General features: G+C 46.3%; 1 protein-coding gene across 4 annotated transcripts in view; it reads left to right on the forward strand.

Moving 5' to 3' along the window:
- SRR (serine racemase) overlaps positions 1–11,393 on the forward strand; it is a 32,970-nt gene extending 21,577 nt beyond the window's left edge. For all 4 annotated transcript variants that reach the window (XM_066599704.1, XM_066599708.1, XM_066599707.1 and 1 more), the window contains exons 2-8: positions 2,651–2,822; positions 5,102–5,216; positions 5,577–5,680; positions 7,899–8,018; positions 8,099–8,173; positions 9,072–9,281; positions 11,069–11,393. In XM_066599704.1, the coding sequence (XP_066455801.1) occupies positions 2,651–2,822; positions 5,102–5,216; positions 5,577–5,680; positions 7,899–8,018; positions 8,099–8,173; positions 9,072–9,281; positions 11,069–11,251 (979 nt within the window). In that variant the 3' untranslated portion in view covers positions 11,252–11,393. The remainder of the gene's footprint in view (positions 1–2,650; positions 2,823–5,101; positions 5,217–5,576; positions 5,681–7,898; positions 8,019–8,098; positions 8,174–9,071; positions 9,282–11,068) is intronic.
- The last annotated feature ends 23 nt before the right edge of the window (positions 11,394–11,416 follow it).

Below are 11,416 nucleotides of genomic sequence, written 5' to 3' on the forward strand. Positions count from 1 at the left end.
TCCATCAGAGCAGGCTTCCCTCTGCATCTCTCCTCCCCTCCGAGCGGTTTGCAATGGGAATGGGCGAGACGGAGGGCGGAGCTAAGCTCCCGCCCCTTGCCCATAGTCAGCAATGGGAGTGGGCGGGACAGAGCAGAGCTTATCTCCACCACCGCCCCCTCCCATTGCAAACGCCGGAGTGGAGGAGAGAGGCAGAGAGTCAGTGAGGGGAAGGGGGTCTGCTTAGATTGAATCGTATATCGGCCGGCCATTATACACTCGTGGGAATAAGCCCTAAAAAGAAAGTACTTTTTGTTGCTTTATTCAAGGACCCCTTTTTTTTGTGAACAAGGCTGCATGAGGGTTGTTGTCATTTTTAATGGTTTGTTGATCTATATGTTTTAACCTCTTTCTGTTCCTTTTGTTTGTAAGGCGAGATAGGCAAAATTAGCTATTTTTGCCGTAGTTTTTGTATTTTTTTTTACGACGTGCACCGCTGCAGGTTAAATAATGTACTCATTTTTTTTCTGTGGGTCAGTACAAACACGGCGATACCAGATTTGTGATGGTTATTACATTATTTTTTTACATAGTTATGAGGGAAATGCAGGGTTTTGACATTTCCATTTTTTTCTAATATACTTTTTGAACGTTTTATTTTTGTCCCACTGGGAGACTTACATTTCACCAGACGCCATCATTCTTATATAGTCTGTGAAGCTCGACAAGGTGCGGAGTCTCATAGGCCGCCATAGCTGACAGTTATGAATGCCATATCCAAGCCTCTGGGTCCATTAGGACCCCACAATCCCATCGCAGGGGTTTGATGGGTGACAGAGGGAGCTCCCTCTATCAGGCCCTTGCATGCCGCGGTCGCTTTGACTGCCTGGTATGTATGGGTGCAGTACGTTTTTTTTGTGTACAGACGCTGTGTGGTCTCTGCAAAAGGCTTCAGTAAATGGCAGCCATGTACTTGGCCACTGTGCGGTCGGTGCTTTTCACCGCCATGCTGACTGACCCAGCCGCTCTGCATTCATGCCAGTCGCTTCGCAGCTGATGTTTTTGTGCTGCCGTGCGAGTAGGCCCTGTTATGATCTGCGAGGCGGCCGGTGTTTTGTGAGCATAGGGTCCTGTGTGGCCAACAGGCGGCCTATGGGTAGCGTTGCAGCCTGTGTCGCTATGCGGTCAGTGACGGGCACTGATCCGTAGGAGGCTCAACTTAACATGGATCTAAGCTTGCTGAGACCTGTGGTACCTTCCATACTAGGTAGAGTACTCACTCCCCATGTCTGCTTCGGACCGGGTTGAGCTTGTCTGTCGGTAGCTCCCCTGTTGCCCCTCCTGCACTTCCCTGCAGGCAGCCCACCACAGTGTCCGAGTCCAGGATGACACACAGGCGGTGGCGGACAGAGCCACCTACTATGTGCGCTATTACTCCAGGCTTTCTGACACCTGTGGTACCTTCCTTATGGAAAGAGTACTAGGCGCAGGGATTCTCTGGACACATCGCCCCTCATCTCCGCTCCAGGACGGGTGAGCCTTACCTTCCTTGTAGGCAGCAGTAGTGCCATCTCCGATTACAGGATGAAGCGTGGGCTGGGGCCGCCCAGAGCCGCATACTATGTGCGCTCCACCACAATATGAGACTGACGTCCAGTCAGAGAATATCTCGTCTTACGAACGGGATTGCTCTGTCTGTCCAGGGGGCCAAAAAAGCCGGAAACCTGACGGTTTGGAAACCTTTCCGTTTGCTATCCATCTTTCTGAAATCCCATCGAAATAAATGGGGAAAAAAACTGATCCGTTGTTTTCTGTTAGAATTCAGCTTTTCTCCTTCAAAAGTGGGCAGAGAGCCGGTAACCCTGAACTGAGCGCCAACGCAGGTGTGAGAGCGGCTTCACTGCACTGAACTTGGATCACCATTGAGTTCTGTGTTTGGCTTTGTGGCTTGTATAATCAAGGGTCCAATTAGCACTGAACGGACCCATTGGCTATGATTGGGCCGTTCAGTTTCTGCTCAGCTGCCCTGCTTTCGGACGGAAGAATAAGGGCTGCATGCAGCGCTTTGCCCTACAACAGTTTGAGCCGGATCTGCGACGGAACCTCCGACCAGGGGTTCCAACGCAGATGTGTAGTTGTTGTATGTGTCATAGCTCAAGCTGCAGATTTGGTACAGCTTTCTTTGCATTGCTTGCAGCACCTGAGATATATATTATGAGGCATAATATATTAGAAGTCCCATCTGGGCTCATGACCTGCAGAAGAGCACTCAGCACACTATTACATGGTCACTAGAGATGAGCAAGTATACTCGCTAAGGCACATTACTCGAGCGAGTAGTGCCTTAGCCGAGTATCTCCCCGCTCGTCTCTAAAGATTCGGGGGGGGGCGGCGGGGGAGAGCAGGGAGAAACTGAGGGGAGATCTCTCCCCCCCCCCCCCCGCAACTCACCTGTCACCGGAGCCGGTCCCCGAATCTTTAAAGACGAGCGGGGAAATACTCGGCTAAGGCACTACTCGCTCGAGTAATGTGCCTTAGCGAGTATACTCGCTCATCTCTAATGGTCACCTATAATATGTATATAATGTATATAATGTCCGAGCCCGTAGCCAGATAATGGCAATAAACAGCGCTGCTGTAGGATTCACTGTGCCATTTTCTCCTATCGCAGGACCATGGCTCCCTCATATTGTGTAACGTTAAGAGACGTCCAAGAAGCTCAGAGACGGATCCAAGGCTTAGTTCACACCACTCCAGTGATGACGAGTTCCAGTCTAGATGCCCTCGCTGCACGCAATCTGTTCTTCAAATGTGAATTACTGCAGAAGACTGGCTCTTTCAAGGTGATTCGATTACCCTTGGATGTTACATAGGGGAAGCTCTAATGAGTTAATTTGTAATTATTATTATTATGGGGACTTGCTGTTTCCTTAAAGGGGTATTCTGGGTCTTTTCTATTGAAAATGGACTGGTCATCAGTAGATAATCGGCAGAGACCCACTGCTTGGATTCTAGACGATCAGCTGATTCCCAGGGCCGCTGTCACTGCAGTGAGCGCCGACCATAGCGCAACAGAAAGTGTTGGTACTACAACACAGCTTCCATTAAATTCAAAGCACTTTCTGCTTCCTGAAATGACTGTTGTGACAGCGGTCCTGGGAATCAGCTGCTCTGCGAGGATCCAAGTGACGGATCCCAATCGATCATTTATTGAAGACCTATTGGTCATTCTATAGAAAAAAAGTGCAAAAAGTCCTGGAATACCGCTTTAAAGGGGATGCCTCATTTCTAGCTATTGATTAGCTATTCTCAGTAGCAGATCAGTAGCCCCGTACATTATGCAGTGTCCCAAGTTGGTACTTCAGACTGAGTCCTATTAAAGTGAATAGGGTTGAGGGTGCGTTCCCACGAACGTATATCGGCTCGGTTTTCACGCCGAGCCGATATACGTTGTCCTCGTGTGCAGAGGGGGGAGGCTGGAAGAGCCCAGGAGCAGGCACTGAGCTCCCGCCCCCTCTCTGCCTCCTCTCCGCCCCTCTGCACTATTTGCAATGGGGAGAGGCGGGATGGGGACGGGGCTAATTCCCGGACCTTAGCCCCGCCCCCGTCCTGCCTTCTCTCATTGCAAATAGTGCAGAGGGGCGGAGAGGAGGCAGAGAGGAGGCGGGAGCTCAGTTCCTGGCCCTGGCTCTTCCATCCTCCCCCCTCTGCACACGAGGACAACGTATATCGGCTCGGCGTGAAAACCGAGCCGATATACGTTCGTGGGAACGCACCCTAAAAGAAAATATTTACTGCCCATAGCAACCAATCATACCACAGCCTTCATTTTATTTCAGCAGTAGAAGAAATGAAAGCTGCGCTGTGATTGGTTGTTATGAGCAACAGAGACAGATTTTCTTTTAGACAGCTGTTATAAGAGTGCGATGCCGGGATAACTTTGTGGCCCACTCTGTAGTCTTCTGAAAAAAAATTACTAGTTATGGCCCTCTGCAGACCCTCTAAGGGTCACTTTCCAGAAACCACTGCTAACCAGAAGGAGTATTTCCTGTGCAGAACGTCATTATATCAAGCTAGTAGGGCCCTGACTCCCATCAGCGAACTATGACCTACAAGTGAGCCAGTGGGGGTCACTAGAAATAGAGGTAATTGATGCTTCAGGTTTGTAGAAGGCAATACCTCTTGGAACAATCAGTCCCACTTTATTGCTGGCAGAGGCCAAAGTATGTTCAAGCCATTGCTAGAAACATGAGCCATGGCCAGTGAGTGACACCTAAAGATCTCCGTCCCCTTATAAAGATCTGAATATGCCATTCTGTTCCAATAAATGATCATTCTATTGGATATGTCATTGTGTATTCAGTATGTGTTCTTTTTCTCTGCTAACACTGTGGACATGTAAAGAAATGCAATGTGCTAACTCACCCCTAGGGCTTATTCAGATGTCTGTATATTGGCCAGCTTTTCACGCCCAGCCGATATACGCTGTCCTATGCAGGGGTAGGAGGCAGGATGGGCCGGGAGCAGTGCACTGAGCTTCCACCCCTCACCACTATAAGCAATGGGAGGCGGTAGAGCGAAACTTAGCTCTGCCCCTCCTACTGCAAACAGTGGCGAGGGCCGAAGAGCTCATTGCACTGCTCTCGGCCTGTTTGTGAAAACCCGGCCGATATACGGACGTCTGAATAGCCCTTAGGCTGGTTTCTCACAGGACCGAAATCCCGCGGCTTGGCCGCACCTAAAAAACCACAAGATAGAGGCAGATTCAAAACATGCAGCACTTCGCCGCGGGTTTTGGAGTGGTTCAGCCGCTGGCATTCTGCTGCAGCTTTCCCTCCCCGTAGAGAGGAGAGAGGCCGCAGCCGACAAAAAAAAAGGAATTGACACGCTGCTGCTGTCCATTCCGCGCCGCATCTCCGGTTCCGCCCAGTTTTGTCGCGTGTGATTGGCAGCCCAATCTCATCCACCTGGTTAGCTAATCCTGGAATTAGGAACCGGGGGCGGAATTGACGCACGGAAATATCATGGCAATTCCGTCCCATGTGAACCCAGCCTTAATGTAACTGGTTCCATAACATGATGTCTAAGATAATGAGTTCATTTGCATGTCATATTGTTTCAGATTCGGGGGGCAGTAAACGCAGTGAAGAGTTTACCGGCCGATAAATGTACTGCAGTGGTCACTCACAGCAGTGGCAACCACGGACAAGCATTGGCTTTGGCAGCACAAATGATGGGTAAATATTCAAGCACTTCACAATGGCTCAGTGGTTACAGGGCTATTCCCAAGTGGCCAAGATTATGGGACTGGCTGATCTATGCCGTTTCCAGAACTACAACAGAAGTGCATTGGAAGTACATACACAGTGTAGCACAGAAGCTGCACTGTCTGTACCCTCTGAGATTCCAATATACCGGAGCTGTTTTATGAAACGGTCCCTAGTATGTATACTTGATATAGGGACATATTGTGGGGCTGATGGAAGTGATTTCATATTGTATACAGTGCTGCAGAATAATGGCGCTATATCAGTAATAAATATATTCTGACGTCAGTATTGTAAGTTCTGAGTAATACCCCTCACTTTATCTTCTAGGTATTCCTGCACATGTGGTAGTTCCAACCACCGCAGCAACATGTAAGAAATCTGCAATTCTTGGGTATGGTGCTTTAATCGTGGACTGTGAGCCAACGGATAAGGTAATAGAGGGGAAAGGGGCGCATCTAATTAGGATTAACTTTGGACTTTTTTTTTGCTATCCAGCTAAAATGACTGCGAGGGATGCAAACGATGTGAAACCGACCAAAGAGATCTCCATCTCGCCTATTAGACCCTATGATAAAGTCTTGGCTTTGTAAAGGTTTCCCTCCTTATGCCGTTTTCTGCATAACAGATGGAAACAAAAGATGGCGCTGAAGGAAAAAGCACAATGTGAAGAGTCCAACTGCTAGAATATTCACATTTTTTAAACATTTTCAAGTCATGTGTAGATTTTATGGAAATCTGTCCAGCTTTAGGTACTTGTAGTTAATTCAACCCCTAGGCACATTGTTTAATATAAGACCTGAAATACCACCAACCCTGAGAATCTGAAAGAGGTTGTGTCGTTTAGAGAAAGCCTGTCAGTTTGCCCTACTAGGGTATATGGACCCAGCTTCTATGCACTGAGGCTACCTACAAACAGGTGAGCGCGATATTGTGCTCGTGTGATTTACCCATCGATGTGAGGCGATTTTCAGGCAGAAGGTATTTGTGAAATTCTGATCCTCTCGTGCAATAGAGGATCGGAAGCGTTTCCCATTGGGAAACTTCGCATCACACGGCACGTGAGATCCACGCGATGCATTGAAATCATACGTATCACAATTGTTTTCCTGCACCACATTGCATGTGTAAATGGCTTCATTCTAGATGTGGTTCATATCCACCCAAATCTCGCACGAGTTTCTTGGCCAGCCTTACAGGAACAGCCATTCATCTGGAAGGCTAGCTGCAGCTTGCTTCAGTGGGATCACCCTGGGATTTACCAGGGGCAATGGTGGCTACTTCCACACCTAATGGAAAAGATGCTGTGAATTTTGGCGTAGTTCTAGGTCAGAAGCCACGTGAAGATCCGCACGTTACATGCCAATTTTGATGGAAATTTCACCCCCCCCCTCATTTGAAGATCTGTGATGAAAATCCATAGCATAAATTAAAATGCTGCAGATTTTTCAATTCCACTGTGAAAATTCTGCAAATCCCCCCTAGGTGTTGTTCAGCTGCTATGAAATGTGCGCTGGAAAAGCCCAAAACAATCCGCCACTTCATCCACAGCAGAAATCCGAAGCTGAAAATGCAACAGTTTGTGGCAGTTTTTTGGAGTCAAGGCAAAAATTAGATTAAAGTAGAGTAAAGAGAAAAATAATGGAAGGACTTCTTCATGCCGGACCTACTTCTGGTTTTGGCTAAAAAATAACAGCTTCAAAGAGCAGAGAGGCATATTTCCCCAAAACATACAGTGCATGATACCACCCCTAGGCCTCAGCAGTATTCTGGTCAGTATTTTAAACCCCTTTAATAGATCATACACTGCCACTCACCATTACTTACGCCGGATTCAAACGGGCCACGTATTTGAGCGCGCCTCTGTATTTTATACTGTACAACCAACGGGTCCAGCCACTGAAATGGCAATTAGTGTAACTAGTTCCACATGTTCTATTTCCCTGCACAGAAAAGTAGCACATGCCCAAAATACACATTTGTGAACGAATCCATTGAAATTAATAGGCTCTATTGAGTGCGTACTGCACACGCAAATATGGTCGTGTGACTCCGGCCTTACAAGTACAGGGGGTTTGTCCACTACTAGAAAACGGGGTCCGCTGTGTTTCCTGAATATTCGCCATATCTGTCTATGCAATGGAGATGAACTGCAATATCAGCCCCAGACTGTGGACAGACTTGTCTCTGCAAACATAGCAATCAAAGGGAACCAGTAATGATCACCAGAAACTACGTTATGGTGCTCATAGGCCAGGTTCAGAGAATGTAGTTTGTATACTCACCTGGCTCCCCATTCCTGCGCGGTCACCTGTGGAAGTCGGCGCCAGTGGCCTCCTCTCTGCAACTGTGTGCGCTCTTCCATAGAGACCACTGTGTGCCCGTGCGCAATTACAGAAATAATTCTGCTGGCGCCAACTACCACGGTGACAGTGCGAGAACAGAAAGCTAGGCAAGTGTAAAAACTACATCCACAGAATTTGGCCTCTCAGTCCCATAATATAGTTTATGGGGTTCATAGGTGGTAACAGTTTCTCTTTAAAGCTATAAGGATCAAACATTTATATATTGGGGATAGTTCCAAAAGCATTGCCAATATAGTAGAATAAAATCTGTAATGTTCTTTTCTTCTTCTGTTTCTTATGACATAAGTCCCGAGCAGAAGTGGCAGCTAAGACCGTACAGAAGACTGGAGGTGTTCTAATTCATCCAAATCAGGACCCAGCGGTCATTGCAGGACAAGGGACTATTGGACTTGAAGTTTTACAGCAGGTTTTACCTTAGATCTATCACGTTGCTTGTTTTCATGGTTAAATCTATCTATCTATCTATAAAATTTTGTTACCCGCCAGGTGCCATGTCTGGAGGCCTTGGTTATACCTGTGGGTGGTGGCGGTATGTTGGCTGGAATCGCTATTGCTGTAAAGGTGAGCATGTAATGATCCATGTACAAAAGCAGCCACCATGACACTCTTAACTGCAAATACCAGTCGGTTGTTTTAAGGAGGCATGAGGGTCCAGTGTAGGCAGCTGGTGTGAATGATTGGTAGACCTGGTATCGAGGTGAACAAGTTTTGCTATCTGTATAGCACCAATCACAGTCACCAGTAGGAGACTTTCAAGTACTCCATTGATACAGGCAAAAAACTATCAGGTAATGTGGAGGAGGTGGTACTGATATGCTGAGATACCAATGGTAATTAGTTCCTGCTTTTTCTGTTTGTCTCTAAGTTTGGGAGAAGAGGGGAGATCAGCAGAGCATGCAATTTCCCACAAAGGCTTTTGCCAGCTGCCACTAGGAAGAGCTTATTGCATATGTATTTAGCATGTTGCAATTGACAATAATGGGAGCTGCATAAGTATGTATGCCAAGAGCTCCCCCTAGTGGCAGCTACATGTAGTCGTAATTTTATCATCTAATTCTATGACAGAGAGCAGGGAATTTGCAAGCTGTATTTCAACCAAAAGCATTTATCACATACCCACTCTTGTTTCCGTGAGTGCTGATGACTTTTTGAATGAAGTAGCAGGCTGCATGCCTGACAGCTGCTCCATTGAAACTGCTTCAGTAGTTGGACTCCCGAAATATTATTTAATCTTCTATCTAGTGGATAGTAGATAAATGCTTTCGGTTGGAATCTGAGAAACAGAGATCCCTGTAAATATACATTATTAGATGAAACGGCAAATAATTTGGAACCTATTTATGGTACCAAACTGAATGCACGATTGCTTATGGAGGCAGTTTAGTTGCACGATACATACTCGGACTGAATATCATATATATGGCACTATCTTACTCTCGACATGGTCTTTGGTTCACAGGCAATTAAACCAGATATAAAAATTTATGCAGCCGAGCCACTTAATGCAGACGACTGCTACCGAGCGAAGATGAGTGGTGTTTTGACTCCTAATCTTCAGCCTCCAGTCACTGTTGCTGATGGTGTGAAAACTAGCATTGGACCCAACACCTGGCCGATTATACGGGATGAGGTGGATGAGGTCTTCGTTGTCACTGAAGATGAAATTAAGGTAACTACAGTCATTGCAGTTTCCCATAGACTCATTTGATATTTGTCATGTAAATCTGTAAATCCTTTACATAATATGGCCTCTAGTTTGGATCTGGGCTTAAGGCTCAATGCACACAGGCATATTTGCACTGCGGGATCCGGAGCAGGTGTTCGCCTCCGAAACCCATAGCAAATACTACCCATACATATGCTATACAAAACGCTTTTCCATGCCAACAAGTAGAAATCAACTGCAGTTTTCTGCTCATGGGGGGGGGGGGGGGGGGGAGAAAATCGCTGCATGTCCTAATCTAGTGCGAGTCTTGCACGAAGGGCTTCCATTGCAGTCAATGGAAGCAGTCCGTCCCACGGCAATTCCAAAATCGCTGCGGATCCACATCATCGACAGCAATACATTCTCTGCACTGCGCACGTGCGACAGCTGGCACATCTGCAGCACAGAGAAGACGACATTGGACAGGTACGCGGAGATCACCGCCGGGGCACAGGGTCTGTTTCTGCTGCGAAATCTCGCCGTTGGAATCTGACCCGGCCGTTTGCATTTGGCCTTAAAGAAAACACACCCAAAATTTAGATTGCTTCTGTAAACTTAGCTCATAACTATCTATTACTACATCTCTGGAGCGAGGCTCGGGTTACGCAGTAGGGTTTCTCATCTCCAGCCCTAAGCTTCCCCCAACTGGCCACATGTTCAGGATTTGCTTTTAAAAAAGGGGTTGTCAGTTATTTAAATTATAGCTAAACAGGTTCCAATGGTAAAAAATAAAGCAGCTTATTTATACTTGCCGCTCCCAGCTCACACTGTCACACTCTGCAAGGTTGCCTCCATGTATTGCAGCCACTTCCATGCAATCAGCCTCCTGTCTGATGCTTATCAGGCACCAGCTTGGGGCCGAGATTTGTTTTTTTACTTTGTTTCACATCTATCCCATGAAGCATCGGCACAACCTTAGCTGGGGCTTTAACATTTTTTGCCTTCCTGGGGGACAATTTAATTATCATTGCCTTCTATAGTCACTAAACAAGCTACAGACCATAAGTATACAGGCAGGAGGATGAGCTGTGATCTCCTCTAGCATACCTGTGTGACAGGAGCCTCTAATAATCATCAGTAACTGTGAAATGAGTGCCTGTGTGTACCCCCCCCCCCCCCCCCGCCCCCAACCCACCTCCCTATTATAGGCAGTTTCTGGGTAGGGATCATGAAATGGCATCACAAAAACTGAGAATTTGACTAGAAAATGAATCCACACCCCCAAGTAAATCTGAGCTGCTCAGAATTGAGATTACATGACAATCTGAAGAAAAAGAGGCCAGAAGTTTCAGATGAAAAGGAATAACTAACCAGGATAACATTAGCTCACATAAATGTGATTGTTCTCAACAAGAGAAACCATGTAATGGATTGATCTATGCCATTTTTAGCCTGACGAAGAGCCCGAGAGGTTCGCAAGCTCGCCATTACATCATGTATTTTTGTAAGCCATTAAAAGGTATCAAATCTACAAGATTACTTGGTTTCTCTTACTGGGAACAATCACATTTTGCTCTACTGGCTAACACTGTACCAAACCTTTGTTTTCATTATTAGCTCACATATATACTAGCTACATAATAAATACATTTTAAATATTACCGGAATCGCCCTTTTATTTCTGGCACAGAGTATAAAATAGTATTTTTATTCTTGCCCTTTAAAAAGTTGAGATTTTGAAGGGTTGTGTTTTTCTATGCGTTATCTTCCATTAGAATCAATTTACTTGGCAGTTTTTTTTTACTTCACAGAATGCTACACGGCTGGTGTGGGAGAGGATGAAGCTTCTGATTGAGCCCACTGCTGGCCTGGGCTTAGCTACCATTCTCTCCAGGCAATTCCAGGAAAAGACCAGAGATATACAAAACATTGGTGTGGTGCTGTGCGGAGGGAACATCGACCTCGGCAGCATAGACTGGCTAAATCAGCCTTAACTGAACAGCGGCTAGAATACTGCACACTTTAGGACTTTTACCTATGCCCTTAGGAGGATGACACTATATTTTTGGTTCGTTGATTTAATGTAATTCACACATCTAATGTCTGAATACAAAATAAATAAGTCCCTTTAAGGCACTAACGGGTAAAGAGGCAGCCTA

Source organism: Eleutherodactylus coqui, chromosome 4, assembly GCF_035609145.1.
Source record: "Eleutherodactylus coqui strain aEleCoq1 chromosome 4, aEleCoq1.hap1, whole genome shotgun sequence".
NCBI classification, from domain to species: domain Eukaryota; kingdom Metazoa; phylum Chordata; class Amphibia; order Anura; family Eleutherodactylidae; genus Eleutherodactylus; species Eleutherodactylus coqui.